Genomic DNA, 26,805 nt, shown 5'->3' on the forward strand with positions numbered 1-26,805 from the left:
CTTAATATTTCGCACTCCTAGTTCAAAAGTGTAACAACTCAAAAATACAAATTTTGTTAATTTTATTCACACGCAAAATCACTTGGTGTCAACTTAGATTTTAAAGTATCAGTCAATTTTAACAAATCTTACATTGTTTTACTCTTAATATCCTGAGAAGAAAGGGCTACTAGATAGTTTTCTAAATGTAATTCTGTAAATTTTGAGTTGTCTCAGCATACAAACAAAAAAACATTTTATTGTAATTTTTATGATTGACTTTGAGTAGTTGACAGCATTTACAGATAATTTTTAATACACAAGGTTTTAAATACTTCATATTACTCGAATTTATTTATTTATTATGTAAAAATCAATTTTTAGGAGTGAGTTGGCTAGCACTAATGACGTCATACTTTCCTTCTGAAGCAAAATATAGAAAAAATACATTTTTAAGCTCATAAAAGGCATTTTAATAGCCAATTATATTAGAGTTGAAAATTTTCAATTTATTCAAAAAATAAAATTTATTGACTCAAAAATCTTAACTAAACAATTTAACGTGAAAGGAACTATACACAATAGATTTATAAATGCAGTACAATGGAAGAATGGAAGAGTGACTTGGAAAATAAGAATTTATTACATTCTAAAAATTTGAAACCCTAACTAAAAATCAGTTTTTAATAATCATCGCATATACAAAATATGAGAATGAGGGCTATCGTTTTTATACTTAACAGTTGGCACCCCTGGCGATTGACAGGACCTTACTCTACAGTGGCGCCATCTTGATGAGTGCAAATGCGATAGTCCTCCTACCACTTTAGCGCTCACCAAAGAAAGAAAGAAAGATACATTTATTACAATGGACATCACACAAATACAGGCAATTACATAGACATGACAGTGGCACATAATAATAAAAGAAGAAAAAATAAAAACAAGAGTAAACTGAGCAGTGCCACCCATCCACCAACAAGATGCCCACTGCAACGGGACCCCACTCAGCATATGCCGTGGCCCACGGTGACGAAGGCCACGGCGCTGGTTTTCAGTGTGCCCCATGCCGAGTGAGGGTCACGGACCATTGGTAAAATAAATAAAATAGTAAGCTGCATAAAATTGTCTAGATAAACATACATAAATAGTAATATTAGTGCCCAGATAAATACAAAAGGCGGGAAATCGGTAAGGATGATAAGACTACGTTTATTAAGAATACTAATAAAAAGATAAAACTGTTTGCACCAGTTGGTGCCACTGTCTTCGCTACTAGCAAGTGACAGGACCTTACTCTACAGTGGCGCTAACTGGTGAGCGCTAAAACGATAGCCCTCATTATGCCTGTTTTACCATTAATACCTAATTTTTAAGTGCTCCGTCGATCGACTTGGCTAAGAAAGCACCTAACGTAAGCTCATGGTAAGCACACTACTATGAGCTTTATTTTTATTAATTCATGTAAAAATACAACAATAATTCGAATTGTTTACTTTGTTTCTACTTAACTAATCTTATTTTAGAGAATATTCCTGCTTAAGAGTAGGCGCACACCGTTGATTTTTCGTCGGCCGATAGTTTAGTCGGGCAGTTGATCAGTATGGGCATGTATGGGAGTGCGCACACTACGCCGATTCGATTTGGCCGATTCTTCATACAATTAATTAAAATCGGGCACAACTATCGGCCAACTAAAAATCAACGGTGTGCGCCTACTCTAAGTCTACCTTGAGATTGATTTGAGATACACTGTCCAGTTTGGCTTTTAAGCCTTTAATAGGCATAACAAGTCCTTCATTTTTGGACCTTAAGCTAAGGAAATAAAGTTCAAAATATGGTGGGATCTATATTCCCACTATAAAGGGTTAATAAAACTTGAATTTTAGAACCTGGATTACGATCAGATTATTATAAGTATTGATTAGTTATTTATTAAATAATATTCAAATATTTATCTCAAGGTAGATTTGCAATAATTTCATGAGACTTAAAATTAAAATAAATATTTACAAATTTAAGTTTAAATAAATATCAGTCTCGAGTTCGGAGGCCCCATATCGACGTTCTTCTGGTGCCGACTGTGGGTCGGGCGATGGCGCTGGAATCAAAAATTAATATTTTAGCATCGACATAAATACAGGTCGTCGGTCCACCTTGTGAGTGGTCGTCTCACGCTGCGTTTTCCGGTACGCGGCCTCCACTCCAGAACCTTGCTGCCCCATCGGCCGTCAGTTCTGCGTACTATGTGCCCTGCCCATTGCCACTTCAGCTTGCTAATCCGTCGGGCTTTCTGATTCGATTTCGTAAAGAAACACCGAGCATAGGAAGGCTGGATGCAGGCAAGCCAACCGGTCGTTGTGGAAATCCTTGGGGGAGGCCTTTGTCCAGCAGTGGACGTCATTTGGCTGACAAAGGTGACTGAGTTTCTTCCGCCACTTCTTCTCAGCACCAGCCCATATTTTGTCCCGAAGTGGTGGTAGGGCAAGCTATATTTGGGACGTGTTAAGTGCCCTGGAAAGGCCTGTACTGAATAAACTATTTGAATTTGAAATGGACGAAGCTTAAGCTGTTTGTTCCCAGGGTTGCATGATTTAAATCACGATTTTTATTGCATGATTTTTCATCATCTAGGAGGCGTCTTATTATTTTATTTTATACTAGCGGCCGCCCGCGACTTCGTGCGCGTGGATCTCGTTTTACCCCCCCTTCATCTATCTTACGCGGTTTAGATTTTTTCATACAAATGTTTTTTCCCGCTAACTCCCATTCCCGTGGGAATTTTGCAATATCCTGTTGTAACTAAGCTTTAAGTTTACTAAGATACCTGCACGCCAAATTTCAAGAGTCTATCTTACGCGGTTTAGATTTTTTCATACAAATGTTTTTTCCCGCTAACTCCCGTTCCCGTGGGAATTTTGCAATATCCTGTTGTAACTAAGCTTAAAGTTTACTAAAGTACCTGAATGCCAAATTTCAAGAGTCTATTTTACGCGGTTTAGATTTTTTCATACAAAAGTTTTTTCCCACTAACTCCCGTTCCCGTTGGAATTTTGCAATATCCTGTTGTAACTAAGCTTTAAGTTTACTAAGGTACCTGCATGCCAAATTTCAAGCGTCTAACTTAAGCGGTTTAGATTTTTCATACAAATGTTTTTTCCCGCTTACACCCGTTCCCGTGGGAATTTTGCAATATACTGTTGTAACCACAGATATGGATTAGAGTAGATACAGCAAGTTGCTCGTCAAAGCGTGCCATTCCGATATGTCCAAATGGACATACATGGTCGAGTGATGTACACGTTATTAATTGTAAGCCGATTACAACAATCGGTAACGATGATTTTACGAGGACAGTAGTACGAACACGGTAAAATGAATAAATTATTAACGGATTGAGAATTGTAATTAACAACACAAGTAACAAATAATTAATTAGAATAAAGTATCAGTAGAAGAAGTATAAAGTAGGATTGTTTTTAATACATATCCTGCGATGTACTATTAAGAGTAATGTATGTGGTGCACTCATACCGATCCCAAGAAACCGTACTTACTCATAACATTATGACACACACAGATTCGTGTATTCATACACCAGACAAGTTTTTGTATTGAATCGCTGGTAGGGTGAAAAAAATAATGAGATTTGACGATTTGTAAGAATTAATTTATTTAAAAAGAAAAATAAAGATGTTTTTGGTTTTGTATCGGGCCCCCGGGAAACCCCTAGTGCCAGACTTTTTCAAATAGACAGAGTAGAGGCATCTGCCTAAGGAAGTTCTATAATTTTGCCATTTCCTTTTTTATAAATGACGGCGGAAGAACAATTTTATTCAAACCTTTAGATTTGTTTTGATTATTTTATAGGGCTTGTCAAAAGCACAATAATATTCATTGCACTTAAAATATAATTATGAAGAAAAATCTTTTGTGTTTCATTTTACTTCCAACGTTTTTTACCACATTGAATTTTGTCGTTTAGAAAAATCTTCAAAACTAGGTACCTGACTTAGCTTTATGAAACAAAACGTATTGGCAAAACTACGCATTTTTACATTTATTGAAAATAAAAAGTTTGAGTGAATAGTCTTTATTTTATGAAACTAGGCCAGGTACTTACTAGGATATTTAAAAGTATGGAATTAAGTATGAATTACTAGTAGTACTATTTAACATAATGGAATAACGATCATTACTTTCATAAACATTAGGCACAACAAAAATAAATAATGTAGAATAACGTCTACCGCTAAAAAAATATTTTAATCCACAGTCAGACTAGCTATAAATTTAATAAAATATCAGTTTTATCGGAATTAATTAATTTTCGAATCGAGTCATACGATATCATTCGATGACTTTGCGAATGCAGTACGATGATACGATTAGTTTTACGTTGCGGCAATCACTAAAATTCGCTAAAATGACACTAATGACGTTTAAAAAGTGGCACGCTCGGCTTCATACAATTTTTGACACATGCTTCATCTATCCATATCTGTGGTTGTAACTAAGCTTTAAGTTTACTAAGGTACCTGCATGCCAAATTTCAAGAGTCTAACTTAAGCGGTTTAGATTTTTCATACAAAAGAATTTTCCCGCTAATTACCGTTCCCGTGGGAATTCCTAAGTATCCTATAACCTGCCCAGGAGTATGAAGAATAATTGTACAAAGTTTCGTTAAAATCCGTCGAGTAGTTTTTATTTCTATAAGGAACATACAGACAGACAGACAGACAGACAAAAATTTTACTGATTGCATTTTTGGCATCAGTATCGATCACTAATCACCCCCTGATAGTTATTTTGAAAATATATTTCATGTACAGAATTGACCTCTCTACAGATTTATTATAAGTATAGATGTTTTGTTGCTTTCTGTTTGTTGTTTAAATTCAAAGTTGTAATTAGGTACTATACTATGTTATTGTGTTGTGTAAAGTTCACGGGTTGCTTACATTATAATATTATGCATGCTGTGGTTATCGTTTGTGTGGGAGCAGTTAGCTAGAGATCTTTGGCTTAATTTTTTAATTGTGTTTAATACTGTATCTCATGTTGATAGCCCAATAAAATAAATAAATAAATAAAATAAATAAATAATAAAAATCACTGATTTAAATCCATGACTGAAAATTGAATTAATCAAAGGCTGGGAGTTTATATTGATGTTCGAAAACCATGTTAATACTAGGTGGTTTTGTATGAAGAATCTGAAAGAATATTTTTTCCATACAAACATATTTGCGATTTTTTAGAAAACCACATAATTTATTTTTTCACGGTGTTGCCAGCTCTATGCATCAATTGTATGTAACTAAAAATGTTTTCCGTAAGATAAACTAAAGAAATAAAAATATTATTAAAAACTAATAAAAAAAATGTAATTAATCAAACAAGTCGTGATTTTTTCCACCCTGTATTTACCTGAACATGAATTGGTTGAGGTGTATCGCGGGCAGCGCCGCTCGCAGCGCGTTCAAGGACGCAGGAGCCAACATACCCCACACTTCCAGGTATTGGAGAGACACCATGCAGCTTAGTTTCCTGGGGACAAAGAAATAAATTAATAATGTCCAGGGTTCGAAATTATCAAGATAATTACGCTCCATGATAATTATCGGGATAATTATCAACAGTATAAGATACATTTGTCATATTGTATCATAAAAAAATCTGATTGCGTATGTTGCTTTATGTTTTTGTCAGATCGCTAGTCGCATAAAGCTTGGAAAATAGATAAATATTTTGACGCTAGATAACTAGTGATCATTTTAGAGCTAAATAGATAGGTTTTATAACTCTACTGGTCATCACAAAAATCGGCCCACCTACGTTTTACAGGAAAACTCGTTTCTGCTGACACAATCATGGTGCCCCAACAATATTGGTGTTATTTGAAAGCCCAATAAATATCCATAAAGAAAAACACATATAATTTCTTAATAAACGATTAACATATACCTGCTGTGGGGATTAGCTGATACCTGCTGTTGGTGATTTGCTGTAGGTCCAACTCTAGTGGCTGAAGACGTGCTATGGGGACTAGATGACCCTCTAGTGACTCATGTGAGCCACTCTGGTAACTCATGTGAGCCACTCTGGTGACTCATGTGAGCCACTCTGGTGACTCATGTGAGCCACTCTGGTGACTCATGTGAGCCACTCTAGTGACTGGATAACCGGCTGTAGACACCTGGATGGCCTGCTGTAGACACCTGGATGACCTGTGGACACTATATGACCTGCTGTGACTCATGTGAGCCCCTCTAGTGACTCATGTGAGCCCCTCTAGTGACTCATGTGAGCCCCTCTGGTGACTCATGTGAGCCACTCATGTGAGCCACTCTAGTGACTGGATAACCTGCTGTAGACACCTGGATGACCTGTGGACACTATATGACCTGCTGGGACTCATGTGAGCCACTAGTGACTATATGACCTGCTGTGGGGACTAGATGACCTGCTGTGGGGACTAGATAACCTGCTGAAGGGACCATATGAGCTGTTGTGACACATGTGAGCCACTCTAGTTACTGGATGACCTCCTGAGAGAACTATATGACCTGCTGTAGTGACTATTTGACCTGCTGAGGACACTAGATGACCTGCTGTGACTCATTAGAGCCACTCTAGTGACTGGATGACCTGCTGTAGACACCTGGATGACCTGTGGACACTATATGTCGTGCTGTGACTCATGTGAGCCACTCTAGTGACTGGATGACTTGCTATAGTGACTATATGAGCTGCTGGGACTCACGTGAGCACTCTCGGCGGCAGCAGGTAGCAGCGGCTTAACGCTAGATGTTCCAAACGGGTGAGCGTTTGTACAGCGCGGACTCCCGGCTCTGACACCCGGGAACAGTCTGACAGGTCCAATTCTAAGAGGCGGGGACAGCGCTCCACTAGCTTGATTACCACTGGAATGCAGTTCAATTACCATTTTTAACAAAGTTAAAAAATCAAAATCAAAAATATTTATTCATTTTAGACCACAAGTGGCACTTATTAAACTTAAACCACCACTAGGAACCACTGGTATTAGGGATAATCAACAGTTAACACGTTCCGACGCGGTACTCCAGTCTACTATGACACTAACAATCTTCATACAAATATTATTTTGCAACAACAAGTCTGCTCTCTATGAAACTAATGTAAAATCGACGGTTGTTGCCGTAGTGATTTTTAGATTGATTTTCGTGAAAACGGCGAGACCCGTATAGATGACCCACGCTGAACTGTCCCACCAAACTCAATGACAGGGGGGCGCTACCTTCGTTTAACTATATGGTTTCCAACATGGCAAAAATGGGAACCAGCGATCCGGTATTGACGGTGGCGCCCCGCTGTCAATGTCATGGATAGGACAGTTCAGTATTTTGGAACTATACTGCCATAATATGAATTCCACTTTTACTGTATATGCCGTTACCGCGGCGGAACGTGTTAAGGTCCATAGCACACTTATCAACCCGGAAACGGATCAAGATCGAGGCGAGGCGTTTACGTTACGGTGCGGATAAGTGTGCGTTAGGCCCAGAACAGATGGTGAAACGCAACTGCAACGAAACTGCAACTTTCTGATGATTCTTATGAATGAAACTGAAACTGAAAGCTTCAAACTGGTCGCGACATGTGTGGTCTCTCAACGGACGCTATGGCAGAAACTTAGATGCAACTCAAAAGGCCAAGAACAGACGGTGAAACGCAACTGCAACGAAACTGCAACTGCTAGTTACTTTTGAGTTGCAAGTAAGCTAACGGGACTTCAAAAAATTTAAAAAATAAAAGTTTGTGAATACGGGCGTTAATATTCTGTAATATAACTCACTTTCATTGGTCATAATTCTAGAGCCGCCCACGTTAAGTCGCTGCAGCTTCGGCGGCAGCATCGTGACTAAAATATCCAGCGTCTCTTCGCTGAGGTTACACCACGATATGTTTAGGGATTGGAGGCTGGAAAGAAAAAGAAATAATATTATTTTCTGCAAATAGGCTTTTATAAAGCGCTTTTACACGTCCCAGTAGTATTACTTTAAGCCTTATCTAACTTATGGTGATGCAAATGAATATCTACTTTAACCAAACCACTGCTTCGGGACGATAAATGTGCCAGTGCTGAGATAAAATAAATAGATTCTTACAAAGAGAAAGATTTGATTGTTTGTATTGAATAGACTCCAAAATACTGGACCGATTAAAAAATATTTCATTTCTTTCACCATTAGAATTTGCAACTGTCCACATAGCATGCCGTGGCAGCCTATAATTAAGATAACACTTAGTTCTAAGCACTTTTAGTTATAGTAATTCCATGTATGCGTGTTTGTCTTGTTGGTTGTCCTAATAAATAAAATAAATAAATAAAATAGAATACTATATTTTATTACATAATGCGGGCTGCGTTCATTTTGATCTAAACGCAGACCGCATCCTGTATGGCAAATCTTTAAACGGTGTCGGATTCGAACACCAATTCGAAGGTTCGATCCTCAATCACTATACTATTGTGGTGAACACACTCACTCGTAAGGACATAATTGAAGTCTCTTAAGGTTCAGCCAAATCAACGCGTGCAACTTGCGTGCGCGATGGCGATTTGATGTCGTGTATGAATTTGTAGCAATAAGTTCACATCAACGCGTCCGTACGCGTTCGTTTGGCTGAATTTCATTCAATCATCTACATTTACCTTTTGACATTGTAAATTTATTAAACTGAAATATTAATACATTAATTTGATTTGTGACATTGTATGTTAAATAATAATCTGACTGATAAAGTATTTGTACGTCTGCTTGTAGGCTGAATACATGGCAATCATATTAGCTACTAGCGGCCGCCCGCGACTTCGTACGCGTGAATCCTCTATCTTACGCGGTTTAGATTTTTTCATACAAATGTTTTTTCCCGCTAACTCCCGTTCCCGTGGGAATTTTGCAATATCCTGTTGTAACTAAGTTTTAAGTTTATTAAGGTACCTGCATGCCAAAATTCAAGCGTCTAACTTAAGCGGTTTAGATTTTTCATACAAATGTTTTTTCCCGCCAACTCCCGTTCCCGTGGTAATTTTGCAATATCCTGTTGTAACTAAGTTTTAAGTTTACTAAGGTACCTGCATGCCAAATTTCAAGCGTCTAACTTAAGCGGTTTAGATTTTTCATACAAAAGGATTTTCCCGCTAATTCCTGTTCCCGTGGGAATTCCTAAGTATCCTATAACCTGCCCAGGAGTATGAAGAATAATTGTAGCAAGTTTCGTTAAAATCCGTCGAGAAGTTTTTGTTTCTATAAGGAACATACAGACGGACAGACAGACAAAAATTTTACTGATTGCATTTTTGGCATCAGTATCGATCACTAATCACCCCCTGATAGTTATTTTGAAAATATATTTCATGTACAGAATTGACCTCTCTACAGATTTATTATTATAAGGCCCGGTTTTTTGATTCGTAGTTAAATTAACCAATGGTCAAATTTGACAGATGTCAAATGACAAGTGGTTAAATATCAGAAAAAAATGTTTTTCGAACAATGGTTAGCTTGACTTTTAGTACATTTTTTAACTATTAGTTAACATTTTGTTAATATTAAACCATTAGTAGCAAAAGGACATTGTCAGAAACCGCCTAAAAACCGCCCAAAAACATTAACCCATCATAATTATTTTCTATTTTTTTTAATACATTAAGCACCCTTTCATTCTAATGGACACTTAAGCATTGAAAAATTAAATAAATAAGTCTTTTAACGTTTATTCTATAATACTATTACAACTTCCGGACGTTTTGGTGCGTGGCATGGTCTAAAACCTATCAAGTTCCATAATTTTTGCCGATAAAATCTGTACGAGGCATTACCGTACTTTATTGCTGGGAGTCCATGTATAGTGATGTTCCTGCGGCCATCATAGACAATAAAATATCGATTTTGAAAATAAAATAAATCGATTAAACTGCTTTGAAGACTAGATTTGCGTTAAAAGCTAAAAAGATATTGACACTATTACAAGAAGCTATCTAAAGTGTCCAACTGGTCGAAGGTCGTAAATAAAATAAAAATAATTCGGACCATAAACTGATATTCATGGTATCATAACTGTAAAAGTGTCAGAATCCGATGTTGAATCCAATGCCAGTTGAAGTGTGAGAAACATATATCAACCTAGTATAGTTGCCAGTCTCTCATAATCTATGCCAATGAGGGTTTTCGCGATTGAAAAATCCGCCAGATGGCAATACGTAGACGTGAGGTCCAAATGCTGCATGATTGGTTATTTTTGACATGACATTGACAGATATCCACCAATCATGCAGCATTTGGACCTCGCGTCTACGTATTGCCATCTCGCGGATTTTTCAATCGCGAAAACCCTCATTCATAGCACATGTATAATAATAGACCAAATGAACTTTTATAGATTGTGAAAGAGAAGATAAAGATTTTATTATTTTATTAAAATCTTGCCACGAGGTAGTTTTTCAGTAGAAACCAGGATTGGATAATCGCTACAGGCAAGTATCAGAACATTTTATAAATATTTTTAATCGATTATATCCTTGTGAATCGTTTAATAAATTGTCATTTTACTTTTTCAATTAAAACTTTTTCAATCCCTAGTCTTGTCAAACTGTCATAATGTCAACAAATTATAAATGTCACGTCAGTTGACTCAATTTCAGTCTTCTGTGCGTTTATTGTATTTTTATTTCAATGAAATAGTGCTAAAGGGTTAGTACTAAAAGTGAAAGCCTTTTTTCAGAAAGAAAACCAATGTGGTGCCCTTATTATTCATACTGTTTGAAAGTTACAAGTCAGTGATACAGAGTTGCCGACATTATAACTCCGTAGTGATACCATACCAAAGAAGAAGTTTTCCTAAACACTTGTGTTATTTTTATATGTGATCAAATAAAAAGGATTAATTCTACTGCTCAAATGGAATAACTTATCCCAAGAGACCGAATATAAAAAAAACCTCTCCATAGAAATTATCACCATCACGAGGATGTGAATTTTTTTGAGAATTTGATATTGGTCCTGTAAGAAAAGTAGTTGTATTTCAGAAGTAGAATCAACCCTTCTTGTTTCATCAGCAAGAGTAACTATAAAAACCCCCTGTAGGTAGGTATTATTAAGCTGAAGAGTTTGTTTAGTGTCAAAGACTCTCACACAGTGTAACTTAAATTGGCATATTATGATAATGAACATAAAAACTTAAATAAATATTTATGTTAATATTTTTTCTATTTATTTATTTTCCCAAAGCTTCACAGTGACAGCTGAAACAGCAATACTGTTGTAAAACTAAACTTGGAACAAACTGTTACAAATATTTTACAAATTAAAATAAAACCGCATGTTGCTTTACTTTCTCGTATAGGTAGGTAATAAATGTAATTAATGGCTAGATTATTAATGTTACTTTGTTACCCTCAATAGTGAGGAGATCTTATAAAATGGTAACCCTTTCATTGTCATTCAAGTGCTCTTTCTTCGCATAGGCTTCTGTGATTTGGCCAAGGGCCACACACATTGCGATAACATTATGCGACATTGATTTGACAGCAGCGGAGTGAAGTCTTGCGACTATGAAAAATGATACCCTGTAATCGTAGCGCATATAGACATAGACGGGGCGAGGCACATAGCTCGTAGAGCTGATGGCCGCTGGGGCAGGAAAGTTCTTGAGTGGCGACCACGAGCCGAAAGACGTAGCGTGGGCAGGCCTCCCACTAGGTGGACCGACGATCTGGTGAAGGTCGCGGGAGGTGCCTGTATGCGAGCGGTGCAGGATCGGTCTTCGTGGAAATCCTTGGGGGAGGCCTTTGTCCAGCAGTGGACGTCTTTTCGGCTGAAACGAACGAACGAACGATACGTATTACCACTATTTACCAGACATTACTATTTATTGCATACTAGCCGGATTACACGTAGGAGCACGCGCGTTACAGCTTCGGCCTTGCATTATTATAAGATCTTGTTCCGCCCTTTTACGAACTTCCTCCGTGAGGATATCCCCGCCGAATTCTATGATGAACCTATCAAAAGTCATATTCTGCAATATCAACCCACCACAAGGTGGACCGACGACCTGATAAAGGTAGCGGGAAGGCGCTGGATGCAGGCCGCTACCAACCGTGCGATGTGGAAGTCATTGGGGGAGGCCTATGTTCAGTAGTGGACGTCCTGTGCCTGAAATGATGATGATGATGATGAAATGAATGAAAATGACAAATCTTCGAACGTGTATAATACCGTGCCAAAGTAATCATATTTTATAATTTTGGCACCTTAATAACTATCATTATTATTATTATGTTTGTACGCTTTGGAGCTCACGGGTCAAAAGTGGCCCGGTCCTTTATAAGGCTTTATTATTATTATTATTGCCGTTTTTGTTGTAAAGATCATGCAGCGCTACTTGCGGATATTATTGGAAAGAAAACTATGTGGGCTCTAGATCTGAAGCCGCTTTAACGAACACGAAGTGCTCATACAATGCGGCGTATTTTCTTCCAGTCTTTAGTCAGGACATTAGTCGAATTAAAACCCCGGTTGAACGTGATATAGCCGCACTAGAATATGCTTTTTTGCATAATCGCAAGACTTCGTTCCGGTGTCGACCGAATGTTATCATGATGTATGTGGCCCAGGGGTTACCGTAGCCGCTAAGGTTTGAAACTTCTTGCTTAAAATATTGTAGTCTTTGGCATAGACTACGACGGTAGTCATGGAGATAGGAGTATGTTATCTCGTGTCAGATGTAAATGGTGAAAAGAAAACTCATGATTCGTGTTATTTTTATGCAATATGTAGGTATTTTATAAAAGTGGAACCCCGAGTGATCTCCAAAACCCATTCTATTATTATATACGATTCGGCTTCGATATCTATAATACAATAGGAGTTTATTTCATGTGTCAGATGACAAGGGTGGAAACAACCTACGATTCATGTTGTTTATTTACGTGCAATATGTGGGCATATTATAAAAGTGGAATGCCGAGTTGTATTTCTAAAACTTGTTCTATTATTTTATACTATTTGGCTGCGACTCGGCGTGACGACAATACAAAACATTTTTCGCGAATCGGTGTTCATACATTCACACAATACATTAGACGCCATGTTGTCATAAACGACATATTATAAAATCGCTGTGATTTAATATTCTTAATCATTAATTTTATGGCAAGTGTCCATCAGGAATCATTGTTCTTACACACAGAATCGTATTATTTCGCTTTCGGGTAGTAATATGTCAAAATTGTTGGTTCTTAGGCGAACAATGTATGGAGAACGAACATTGTCCTTTGACTATTGGTTATTTTAACTACGAATCAAAAAACCGGGCCTAAGTATAGATAAGATCTGCTTTGTAAAACGAGCATGTAATTATGTATTCTAGCAAATAAATTATTGAATTTGAATTTTCTGAAGCTTTACTTACCCAGGACATCCAGTTAAAATTGCAGTTAGTCCGTCTTCTAAGATCCCTTGAGCCATTGTCACATTTAACGTTTCTAAATTACTACATTTACCTGGAACAACAAAATATTTTTAATGTGGGATGCAAACATACTTTTGGCTTGCCAGAGAGTTCTAAACACTGAGCTACCGAGATTCACCATCATCATTTCAGCCACAGGACGTCCACAGCTGAACATAGGCCTCCCACAATGATTTCCATAATGATTGGTTGGTAGCGGCCTGCATCCAGCGCCTTCCTGCTACCTTTATGAGATCAACGTCTCACGTTAATTTATGTTAAACTAGCTGTGCCCCGTGGTGTTACCCGCGGTAAAACGTAGCCTATGTGTTATATGTCCAGGGTGTCAGCTAACTCCATAACAAATATTAAAATCGCTCCAGCCGTTTAGACGTGAAGAAGTAACAAACATACACACTCACAAACTTTCGCCTTTATAATATTAGTGATTTATTTATTTGAACACGATTGACCTTTGGGAAAGCATTTTAACTCACTCTAACCACTCAGCTACTGAGATATTGTGTACTCCATCTCCATCTAACATTGTTAATTCGAATGTTTGTTACTTTTTGTGTTTCAAGTGGCATTCCAAGAGATGAAGGTTGAAATTGGTGATATCTATGGTGATGATGATGAAGGTGATGACTTACCGATGAGCTCACAACTCCTACCTTTTGAATGTCACTGTCAATAGGAAGACGTATGGTGGTCAGGCCTCCCACTAGGTGGACCGACGATCTGGTGAAGGTCACGGATGCGGGCAGCGCACGACCAGTCGTGGAAATCCTTGAGGGAGGCCTTTGTCCAGCAGTGGACGTCATTTGGCTGGAACGAACGATGATGATCATGATGGTGGGTAATGATGATGATGACTTACCGATAAGAACACAGGTGCTAGTCTTCACTTGCACGCTCTCTCTATCTCTCTGGTCAAATCTATGATGATGATGATGATGATGACTTACCAATGAGCTCACAATCCCTACCTTTTGACTGTGTCACTGTCAACAGCAGTGGATGCTAATAAAATCTACAGTGATGATGATGATGACATAAGATCTACCTTTGACTAATAATCATAATAATCTAGCTCATAAGCCCTACCTTTGACTGTACTTTTTATTAAGGAGATGATGATGATGATGATGATAATGATGACTGTAATCAACTCTTATGTCTCTGTTAACGACCTTCTAGACCCTTGACGCTTATTAAGTCTATGGTGGAACTTAGATGATGATGATGATGATGATGACGACTTACCGATGAGCTTACAAGCCCTACCTTTTGACAGTATCATTGTCAACAGTCCTTGACGCTTTTTAAGTCTATGTTGGAACTGAGATGATGATGATGATGATGATGACTTACCAATAAACTCAATGGCTCGCAATTGTTAACGGCGCTCTTAGAGTCTGAGGGACTAATGCTGAAAAATCTACAGTGATGATTGGTGATGATGATGATGATGACTTACCAATAAACTCAATGGCTCGCAATTGTTAACGGCGCTCTTAGAGAGTCTGAGGGACTAATGCTGAAAAATCTACAGTGATGATTGGTGGTGATGATGATGATGATGATGATGACTTACCAATAAACTCAATGGCTCGCAATTGTTAACGGCGCTCTTAGAGAGTCTGAGGGACTAATGCTGAAAAATCTACAGTGATGAATAATCATCATCGCCATAAGGTGATGATGATGATGACTTACCGATAAGAACACACGTGCTAGTCTCAACCTGCACGCTCTCCAAGCTAAGTTTCTTCAGTCCCGTGCAGCGAGCCAATAGACAATCTAGAGTTGTGAGGTCTATGGTGCTCATGCTCAGAATAGAATAGAATAGAAAGTATTTATTTGTCTCAAACATATCTATAGTCTGGTCCGTGAGCACGTAGAATTTTGTCCAATGACCCCAAGCTACCCATCCTTATCGCTCGCGCGTAATTATATTGCTGTCGCGACTGTGCGACGGGCGCCCGCAGTGAGTGTGCGAGCGCGACAGCAACATAATTGACCGGGCTTTAGGTATTGCTAGTTTCTTCAGACCCGTGCTTCTACAGTGATGATGATAATAAGGGTGATGACTTACCGATGAGCTCTAAAGTCTTAGTCTTCACTTGCACGCTTATTTTCTCTCTGGTCAAATCTATGGTGATGATGATGACTTACCGATAAGAACACACGTGCTAGTCTCAACCTGCACGCTCTCCAGGCTAAGTTTCTTCAGTCCCGTGCAGCGAGCCAATAGACAATCTAGAGTTGTGAGGTCTATGGTGCTCATGCTCAGGTCTAGGTATTGGATTCTACAGGGTGAAGGTGGTGTGGTTGGATGCCATTCTCCTATCTGAAATTAAATAAATAATTTTATTTGCAGAATAAATGTCACGATAATATACAGGGTGGAATTTTGTAATGCCACCTGGAGGGAAAGTACCCTTAATACTGTAGATAGAAAATTTTACTCAAAGAAAACATTCCTTTATTTTTGAAAAGAAAAAGAACTGCATTCATAGATTTTCGATTTTTTTTTTAAAACCCCCATACCATCCAATTTTCTGTAAATAATTACATTAATTTAATATTTCATGGTTTTCCTTTCATTTGATTTATCAAGTTTGTTTGAGAGATTTCATCCGTATACTTAACCTTAACTATCGATGCAATAAAAATACAGGGTGTAATTTTTAACATATTTTAGTTGGTTCGATTCCCGGGTGTAGCAAGCAAATTTTTGAAAATCTTTGAATGCCGTTCTATTTCTTTTCAAAAATAAAGGAAAGTTTTCCTTGAGTAAAAATTTCTATCTACAGTATTAAGAGTACTTTCCCTTCAGGTGGCATTACAAAATTCCATCCTGTAGGTATTCAGTATCTGGGTCAGTTCCAATAGGGCAGGGGTGGCCAACCGGTCGATCGCGAATATTAGTCCAGTCGATCGTGGCAAGGCAAAAAATACTACATGTACTAAACTATGATGGTTCATTTAAGACTAGCTTTTGCCCGCGGCTTCACCCGCGTGAAATTTAGTTTGATCACAGATCGTCATAAATTATAGCCTATATGTTATTCTCGGTTATAAAAAATAATACAGTAAAGTTTAATCAAAATTCGTTCAGTAGTTTTTGAGTGAAAGAGTAACAAAAATCCAGACATCCACACAAACTTTCGCATTTATAATATTAGTAAGATCGTAAGATTAACAAATCAATGATAAAAAGCAGTCAATTGAGTTGATTAAATAGTGACGCATTGCCCTACAAAATTTATATGGATCTCGTTTCATCAAAAGTACGTCAATTGATTGGTGGAGTCAAATAAACTATTATCTACAGTACACACACTCACCTCTGAACTAGCGAGCCTTACTATGACTGGTTTTCGGTCTAGAATTTTTCCTAGCGCGTCCTTATTAAGTGTTTTGTTGCCTAAATCTAGCCTTTGCCACAGGGTCTCGTCGCACGCCACTCTGTGCCACCTGGAAATAAATAATATTTCATATCTAAACCGCTTAAGTTAGACGCTTGAAATTTGGCATGCAGGTACCTTAGTAAACTTAAAGCTTAGTTACAACAGGATATTGCAAAATTCCCACGGGAACGGGAGTTAGCGGGAAAAAACATTTGTATAAAAAAATCTAAACCGCGTAAGATAGATGAAGGAGGTAAGACGCGGGCGGCCACAGAATAATAATAAGTAACTACGTACAGAAGTTTTACTTCGCAAAGGTATTTAAAAAAATGTATGCTCAATGTCAATAACAATATGGTGTAATTTAGCCTGTCTCAAGATGTCAAGCACCATTTTGTTGACAAACGTCAGTGATCGGCACTGCGCCGAAGCTATAGGGCTGACTTCGGTAAAATGATGTGACGTGAGGTGCCAAACTGCGGAAAATGGCGGAGGAAATACATGATTTAGCATGAATTATCATGAATAATATTAACTACTTATTTACCTCTCAGTGTCTTGAGGCAATTTAAAAAAGTACATTCTGTGTTTTTATTATTATTTAGGCAGTTAAATACTGCACAGTATTTAGTACACCATTTTCTTTATTTTCTTCCATCATACACAAGAATACGCGTGCGTGAGTCAATGTTCGCTCGTATGTGAGGCCTTGTCGAATAGTATCCTGTAGGTGGGCCATCGTGCGTGTTTTGTTTTCGATGTAAACTCGCGGAGATGAACAGGCCTGGGGCGGCCGCTAGTTTAATAATATCAGGAAAGCGCTGGACGCAGGCCGCTACCAACCGGGTAACATGGAAAGCATTGGGGGAGGCCTATGTTCAGCAGTGGACGTCCTATGGCTGTGATGATGATGATGATGATGATGAATAGTATCAGAAGACAACCTACGAGGGGCGGCTGAAAAGTTTTGAGCCTAGGGTATTAAAAATGCCGATAGAAAAGTGTAAAAAATATATTTTTCTATTTAATCTCCCTCTACTACAACGGACTTCTTACATTTGTGTAAAAGAGCTTATAACCCACTAAAAAAAAATTCGCAATTTTTGCCTTCGAAATGAGCCTTTAACGCCGACTTCATTTCTTTGTCACTCAAAAATCTTCGTTCCTGGAGGTATTTTTTCCAATTTGAGAATTAGACAAAATAGCTAGGGAATCGGACTAAACTGTGTGGTGGGTGATTAATTTCTTGAAATCCAGTTTTACCCGGGGCAAGCCATACAACATGCGCGGTGTACGCGGGTGAATTGTCTTGCAGTAACAGATTTCCTTTCGCCAGTTTGCCTCTTAATATTTTAACAACCACTTGACGCACTCTTATCAACAGTACAGCATAATAATCCCCGTTTATTGTAGTTTTTTTTAAGTAGGTAGTCAATGAATAAAATTCCTCCACAATCCCAAAAATAGTGGCTATGAGCTTGGGTGTCGATCGCTCCACTTTGAATTTCCGCGGCGGGGTTTTCCCTTTTGAATCCATTGCATTGACTCTTATTTTGGCTCTAAATCGTATTGCCGGATCTAATATTTATCAATAGTGATAATGTGAGGAAAAAAATTGTTAGGATTATGTCCTAAAACTCCTGCGAAGTTGTGACTCGACGCTGGTTGTCGAGCGGCGTGAGCATTTTTGGCACCCATAGCGCGCACCCCTATTTCATGTGCAAATGAGTATGAAAAATATCGCCGATACGTTCTTTGCTAATGCCTATGGCTTCAGCTATCTGTCACAACTTAATTCGCTGATCTCTAAAGCAAGATTCCTTAAGTTTTCATTATTTTATTCGTTAATGGCGAGATCTGGCCGTCCTGACTTGCGGTCATCTTTTAGAGACTCCCTGCCATGTTTGAACTATCGGATCCAATCTTTCATGGTGGCAAATGAAGGCCCAGACTCCCCATAAACTCTAGACATCTCTTCAAATGTTACCGTCAGCGTTTTGTTCCTCTTTTTGAGGAATTTTATGACAACTGTGTACTTCAATTTCGTACATTGTGCGGATGACAGAGACATGATGATGTTTACGGATTAATTACTAAAAGCGTGATGACGCTAATGAAATGAAACTTTGTACATATACTAAGGAGGTTATTAGCAAATTAATTAAATTTAGCGCGAGTCAATAATAGCACTTGAAGATACTTAGGCTCAAAACTTTTCAGCCGCCCCTCGTACATACAAAGTGCGCTCGGGAAACGCACACATATACTATCGAAGTGTCGCAAACCAGTCAACCAGTGCGAGTGCGAATGTCACCCGCTTGAGAGACGCAAAGCAAAATAAAGTACATACAGGTGATTGTCTTCTGTTACTAAAGTCCGGTCGCCGAGCAGATAGAATTTCGTCCAATGCCCCGAAGCTACCCATCCTTATCACTCGTATCACTTATATTGCTGTCGCGACTGTGCGACGGGCGCCCGCAGTGAGTGTGCGAGCGCGACAGCAACATAATTACGCGCGAGCGATAAGGATGGGTAGGTTGAGGTCATTGGACGAAATTCTATCTGCTCGGCGACCGGACTTTCATCTGTTTTATGCGTCAGTCACTGACTCAGTCATGCTCTAGACCTGTAGTGTTGATCTTTAACATACCTTTTACAAACCAGCATACAATGAGCCAGGGTTCTCTTCGGTAGCCATCTAAACACACTGAGGATCATTTCGTCGGACAGTACGTTGAAGGTGTCTTCGCCAGACGGCTCGCACTTGGTTCTTCTGTTGATTATGAGTTCTTCTTCTTGGCCAAGAGCTGGAAATGAGGCTAGATTTTAGAGATTGCTGATTTTTTTTCTAATCTATTTTAAAGTTAGGTTCAATGTCGACATAGATTGGTGCTTTGATGGACTTAGAAATAAAATTCCTGGAATATTTTACACTACGTCTCTAGTCCCAAACTAAGCAAATATTGTGCTATGGGTACTTTTTTTTTTGCCCCGTGGAAGTCGTTAGTTCGTTCGTTTCAGCCAAATGACGTCCACTGCTGGACAAAGGCTTCCCCCAAGATTTTCCACAATAAACGGTCCTGCGCTGCCCGCATCCAGGCTCTTTCCGCAACCTTCACCAGATCGTCAGTCCACCTAGTAGGAGGCCTGCCCACGTTACGTCTTCCAGCCCGTGGTCGCCACTCGAGAACTTTTCTGCCCCAACGGCCATCGTCTCTACGAGCTATGTGCCCAGCCCCTGGAAGTCACTTTGAAGGAACTAGGTCGAACTATCTGACTCAATCACTGAATCAGTCACCATGTTTCTGAAGTACTATTTCTCATAAACATCCACGATTACACTAGCGTAAAATCTGAAAATATCTCAGTTCGAATTATCAGCGTGCCACTAAGTGCCTTTGAACCGGTTTTTGAAACAGGAACGCGCGCGATAAAGTCCGTGACAGACAAAATCGCCCATATCTATGAGCGTGGTATTTAGTATGTGGACGAAGTCGGGGACAAAAGCTGGTAATACACGTGTATTACTAGTAGAACTAAAGTCGCTGACATAGCCCGACGGATTAGCAAGCTGAAGTGGCAATGGGTAGGGCACATAGTACGCAGAATTTAACTGACGGCCGATGGGGCAGCAAGGTTCTGGAGTGGAGGCCGCGTACCGGAAACGCAGCGTAGGACGTCCACCCACAAGGTGGACTGACGACATCGTAAAGGTAGCAGGAAGGCGCTGGACGCAGGCCGCTACCAACCGGGCGATATGGAAAGCATTGGGAGAGGCCTATGTTCAGCAGTGGACGTCCTATAGCTTAGATGATGATGAGCGGCCGCCCGCGACTTCGTACGCGTGGACCCCGTTTTACCCCCTTAGGGGTTGAATTTTGCAAAATCCCGTCTTAGTGAGCACCTACGTTCTAAAAGGAACCCCCATGCAAAATTTGAGACTCCTAGCACTTGTAGTTTCTGAGATTTCGTGATGAGTGAGTGAGTCAGTCAGTCAGTGACTATATACTCACGTGTATAGGAGCTGTGTTTCCTGTCCACACAGCTGAATTCTTGGGGTACACTGGTGACCTGCGCAAGAGGAGTCTCCTCATCAATCAGATATTCTTCCAGCAACGTGGTCTCTAGGACTTCTGTTGGTTGGAGCGGGCGGGCTGTGGAGAATCAAAATCAAAAATATTTTTATCAATTTTGACCACTGGTGGCACTTATGTACACACGGCCACACTGTTAATTATCCATTTCTGTTTTTGCTCTCGCTCTCATCAAATGGTCATTCTTTGCGATAGAACGAGACATGACAGGCAATGGATACTTAACACTGTTGCCGATGGTACGTCAAATACAGTAAAAAAGGTAGCCCTTAAGGGGTACTTTGCATGTCTCCTTATCTTTTATTTTATTTATTGAGGTATAAAAACAACATTACATACAAAGTAATTACATGAAAATCTTTTGGACCCTACCAGCGCTTGGTATGGAAAAGTATTTGAGTTTTGAAAGAACAAGATGTTTATTTGGTACAGTTAGCGTCAAATAGTTCGTGACATCCAGAGTGGCCAAAAAGTTGATGATACAACTGGTACAACCTTATTGACAAGTTGCGAACTTTTTAGTTACTTTGGGTGTCACTATTTGACACTAATTAATGACTTGCTCCCCCTAGGTCGAATTAGGCGCAAAATTTCAAATCCATAAAAATCTTATTAATTTACGATATTTTTATCCTGTTATAATTTTGTTGATTGATTGATTAGTTTAACCGTTGAGCTAATTAAATAAAGAAGAAATAAAAGGTTAGGTTTAAAATTTTATGGATTTGACATTTTGCGCCTAAATCCCCTAGGTCAGAACTTGAGTAAGACCCGCCTCTAGGCCAGAAGCTGGGTATGATTCCTTTCCCCCTCCTAGGTCAGAATCTAGGTATGAGTTCTGAACCTCTTCTAGGTCAGAGGCTGGGTATGACTTGAACCTGAGTATGACATGCCTATTATGAATTCCCTACTATAAACCTGGGTTACTGGGTATCATTTGCTTACCTTTCTCCGCGCTCCTTGGGCTCTTGGCCTTGGAAGGCCCAGGGCTGGGGCTGCACATCTTCCCGCGAGGACTCTTGAGGACGGACTTGCACGGTGACGTCACCAACACGTTCGGATTTACTTGTATGACGTCGCCTAAAACTACTTAGTCGCTTTGATGGAGCTAAGTCCCCCCTCAGGCCAGAAGCTGGGTATGACCGGCCCCCCTAGGTATGACTTGCCCCCCCCCCCGCAATCAGAACCTGGGTACGACCTGACCCCCGTCAGACCAGAAGCTGGGTATGACCTGCCCCCCTAGGCCAGAAGTACCTGAGTATGACTTGCCCCCCCCTCCCTCCCAGAGCCGGACCCTGAGTATGACCTGCCCCCCCCCCCCCCCCAGGTAAGAAACCGAGTATGACTTGCCCCCTTCCCCCTTAGGCCAGAAGCTGGGTATAACCTGCCCCATCTAGGTCAGAACCTGGGTTTGACTCTTACCTAGGCTTGAAGCTGGTGATGACTCCCTCCCCAGGTCAGAAGCTAGGTTTAGCAGAACACTGACAACATTTAGCGGGGATTAGCGGTGTGTGCATACGTGTTGGCGCGCTCAAATACAAACCTCGCTCGGTGCGTTTCTATGAAGATGACCTACTCATTTGTATTTACTCTGGTGTTACTGGGTATGATTTGCCTCACCTTTCTCGGCGCTCCTCGGGCTCTTGAGCTTGGAAGGACCAGGGCTAGGGCTGCACACCTTCCCGCGAGGACTCTTGGAAATAGACTTGCACGGTGACGTCACCAACACGTTCGGATTCACGTTCTCTATGTCCCGTTTCCTCTTCAGCGTTTTGTGTGAGTGCTGGGGACAATAATATTAGTTAGTCCAGGGCAGCGTGGGACACTGGTGGAAGGCGCATAGGCGCCTGCTTAGAGTTGTCCTGTGGTAATAATAAGGTGGGTCCGCACAGCGGATTAACTGAGCATAGGTGGAACTCGGGTTAAGGTTCGCTACACCGGCAACTCCCCTATGCTCAGAAAGAAGGACACTGGTGGATTTTTAGTGGGTAGGGTCTCCCGTCTGGAGGGGAGAGCCCCACATAACCCGTCGCCTGACCACAGCGGCGGGTATGCAGCTCAATGCATTTTTACCACCTAAAAAAAAAGGGCAGCGTGAGACGTCCCACAAGGTGGACCGACGACATTAAAGGTAGCACTGGACGCAGGCCGCTACCAACTGGGCTACATGGAAAGCATTGGGGAGGCCTATGTTCAGCAGTGGACGTCCTATGGCTGAGATGATGATGAGTCCAGGGTTGGGTTGTTATTGACGCAGCTGCAGATCCTGGCTACACAGGAGTTGCAGTGGTGGGAACGAGAGGTGGGAATAATCTCGTTTTAGTCCAAGGGCTAACAAATTGTGCGAAGCGCGGCGATCAAAAATGAATGAAAAAAAAATTTACAAACTTGAGCACCATTTTGAGGAGCTATGCTCAGAAAAGTAAGCACATCCTTTTCATTAATATCTATTCAACAAATTAAATGTTTTGTTGGTGTTTTCTAACAAAAATGATTAGAGAATAAGGGGAGTCGCAAAAAAAAGTTTGGTAAGACCTAGCAACTAATGTTTGGTATAGTTTGAAGCCACGATAGCCGAACGGTGAAGGGGTCGGACTGGCCGCCTCGTGATCTGGGGAACGCGGGTTCGGTCCCCGCCGCCGCTCCACTATTGTGGTGAACAAAAAAACTATCCCTGTAGTCTAAATTATAACTCAAAGGTGACTCACTGACTGACATAGTGATCTATCAACGCACAGCCCAAACTGATCGGGCTGAAATTTGGCATGCAGGTAGATGTTATGACGTAGGCATCCGCTAAGAAAGGATTTTACGAAACTCCACCCCTAAGGGGGTAAAACGGGATCCACGCGTACGAAGTCGCGGGCGGCTGCTAGTATATTATAATACTTACACCACTGTTGAGTACGTCGCATAGGCCTTCAAGCTCATCCGGTTCCAGTAAGCTGACCCCCATTTCTTGGAGAACCTGGAAACAGTCATATTTATAAGCATTTTTGCATTTTAAAAAGACGAATATTAATATTAAACTTTATTATTTAATAGTGTAAAATGTATTGCTTGTGAGAACCCACAAACTTTCTTTTCATCATCACCACATTCATCATCATTTCAGCCACAGGACGTCCACTGCTGAACATAGGCCTCCCCCAATAACTTCTACATCGCCAGATTGGTAGCGTCCTTCCTTTATCAGTTTTCCTGCTAACTGCTGCTGATTAAAAATGCCCCAAAATTTTTCTGTAGGTATTTTATTGAATCAAACACCTTTTTAGTACCAGCCAAAATTAATAAAGTCCAAAAATCACAATTTTAAGTTGGTTAAAATGCATTGACACCATTACAGAGTGCATTGACCACACATATATTGCTGGTATGTGCAAATTAATACTAAAATCATAACTATATTGTAATAATTTGGTTGCTAATTCAAAGGTTTTTAACCAGGTCATTAGGTAGTTAATTGTAGAATTTTGTCAATACAAACATTTAAATGCAAAAGTAACTTTGTCTACACTAATATTATAAAGAGGAAAACTTTGTTTGGTTGTAATGAATAGGCTCAAAAACTACTGGACCGTTTTTAAAAATTCTTTCTCCTTTCGAAAGCTACATTATCCAAGAGGTACAGGGGTCCAGGCGCGCGAAGCCGCGGGCGGAAAGCTAGTCTGTTATATTATCACAACTAAACTGCTGAACCAATTTCAGGAATTTTGATATATGCAAACTACTTTTTTTTTGGTATACTGCCTGAATATAGACTGCTTTTAACAAACAGCAAAAGGTAGGGTATTTGACTGAAATCACACCTGATGTTAAGTGATGATACAGTCCAGTTTTTTCACAAATACAAAACATAATAGTGGGGTAATCATGGAGAAGTTTTTAAACCAAACTCATCACAGATATGAAAAATCACAAGCCAGTCTTCTGTTTTAACACATTAATCTTAAAACTGTAGCATATTAAGGATTTAAAAATATTCACATGCTAGTTGTGTACAACTTCAATATAAATGCTGTGACATCTTATCTAGGTCTTTGGAACAAAAATATATAGTTTGACAAGGGTTTTAAGGACAAATAGACTACTTTTCCGTGAACATATAACTTGAAAGGGGTGAAATAGGGGAGGCGTTTCTTGGAACTATGTTTGTATAAAATCCATCATATCTCTTGCTAAGTAGGTTTAATATGAAAATTCACATGAAATCATCTGGCACATACTTTTACACTTGTACCTGTGTACCTTTTGCACCTGTAACATCATCATAATCATTTCAGCTATAGGATGAGGAACATAGGCCTCCTCCAATGATCATCTTATGTATTTTGAAAAGTTACAGGTGCTATTGTAAAATAAAATTGTGATTCTGATTATCTTTGCACATGCTTTTGGTAAGAAATAAGTGTTTAGAATAGAAAATCAAAGACTGGGGCAGACAGAAATACGTGGGCGAGGTCGCGGACAGAAACTAATGCATATTAAACAAGAAGTCATCTCAGGATGACAGTAACACCAGACTAGAAAGAAAATCTTGAAAACATCAGCTAGGTGTTTTGTAGCTGATATTGTGAACTTCGTTGGGAATTATTGAACATAAATTTGACAATGTACAGTGAGGATATGTGTAATAAAGCTTACGTAAAGAAGTAGTACAAAACCATACGGTTTAATGCCATACCTTTGGAGAAATTCCTTGCATTTCCACACTGTAACTGACGTACGACTTTCTATGCTTATTTTTAGAAAATACTCGATTATCTCAGCGTTATTTGGTTGCTAGATCGTTACGAGACTCAATACGTAATGTAACACAGTGACTTAGTGGAATTCAGGCAAATTATAACTAAATAATCACGTCATAACCAAAAAATAAGCGGTAAAAAAGAGCGGGAAGAAATGTCATGTTACCTCCTGATCCGTCCTCCGATCCATGAGACTCCAGCTTTTTCGCGACGAGTTGTCCAATCTTGGACGTTTTCTGCAATTTTCACCACATTTTAATTAAAATTATGCCATTTAATGCGGAAAAACTGAAAATTACGACGCTGATCTATTGCCGCCTTTTTAACTTTGGCGCCCGAAATCAGCTGTCAACCGAACAGGTGTTCTCGCCTTCAGATTTCTGACATAAATATTGGACAAACCTGGGACTATCGCACTCCTCGAAGTGGCTGGGTGATGGGAAATCGTCATCAGGTTTTTGTGCACTCATTGCGATAAATAAATTAATATTTTGTCCACACGAAATTTACTCCGCAGCAACCAATGTCATTACCGCACAAACGTCAAAAATAATAATGACATGCCGTAATAGACAATATAGAATTTGGTGAGGTGATGTTGCCATATCATAAGCCGTATCCTCATTTCATTATCAAAAAGGTTGGAGCAAAATGTCTTTGTGTCTGAATCTTATCGCATACGCGGGTTTGTCTGTGTTGTAATTTAACACTCATAATTCGTATAGCGTAAACACAATTATTTGAGGATTTTGAGGTTTTTACTGGAATTTTTTTTTAAACTTAACCGTGCAATTTTTACCTGAATCTCTTTAAACTTGCACCAATATAATTTTAATAGCATAGCAATAAATAATTTAAATCTCTTTGCCTAATATTTTGTCAAACAAAACTTCGAACAGACAGTTCTACGAACTTTTAGATAGGGTCAATAACCTTTCGTACTTTTTGGTGCGTGCATTGACCGGTCATAGACAAAGCTTTAATAATTTACTTCTGGCAACAAAAATATTTACTTTTTAATACCGTCGACCAATCAAATCACGTCTTTACTTCGCGTTGTTGTGC

At 39.5% G+C, this 26,805-nt stretch overlaps 1 protein-coding gene across 1 annotated transcript; it reads right to left on the bottom strand.

Moving 5' to 3' along the window:
• Positions 1-1,706: 1,706 nt before the first annotated feature.
• LOC135085229 (S-phase kinase-associated protein 2) lies at positions 1,707-26,287 on the bottom strand. Its single transcript, XM_063979985.1, has 13 exons — positions 26,143-26,287; positions 25,907-25,976; positions 23,886-23,960; positions 22,613-22,775; positions 20,912-21,052; positions 19,549-19,705; positions 16,836-16,965; positions 15,661-15,835; positions 13,444-13,534; positions 7,820-7,944; positions 6,746-6,905; positions 5,410-5,529; positions 1,707-2,080 (listed from the first exon to the last, which is right to left on the bottom strand). Exons 1-13 carry the CDS (start codon positions 26,208-26,210, stop codon positions 2,014-2,016), a joined length of 1,542 nt encoding a protein of 513 aa, XP_063836055.1. The 5' UTR covers positions 26,211-26,287; the 3' UTR covers positions 1,707-2,013.
• Between the last annotated feature and the right edge of the window lie 518 nt (positions 26,288-26,805).

Source organism: Ostrinia nubilalis, chromosome 28, assembly GCF_963855985.1.
Source record: "Ostrinia nubilalis chromosome 28, ilOstNubi1.1, whole genome shotgun sequence".
NCBI classification, from domain to species: Eukaryota; Metazoa; Arthropoda; class Insecta; order Lepidoptera; family Crambidae; genus Ostrinia; species Ostrinia nubilalis.

Bases quoted from the DNA above. Each gene is read 5' to 3' on its own strand.
- LOC135085229 (XM_063979985.1), bottom strand. From the start codon at position 26,210: ATGAGTGCACAAAAACCTGATGACGATTTCCCATCACCCAGCCACTTC. The intron at 25,977-26,142 runs GTTTGTCCAATA...TGAAAATTGCAG, and splicing joins GAGGAGTGCGATAGTCCCAG to AAAACGTCCAAGATTGGACA. The intron at 7,945-13,443 runs GTAAGTAAAGCT...TTTTCTTTCCAG, and splicing joins ATTTTAACTGGATGTCCTGG to CCTCCAATCCCTAAACATAT.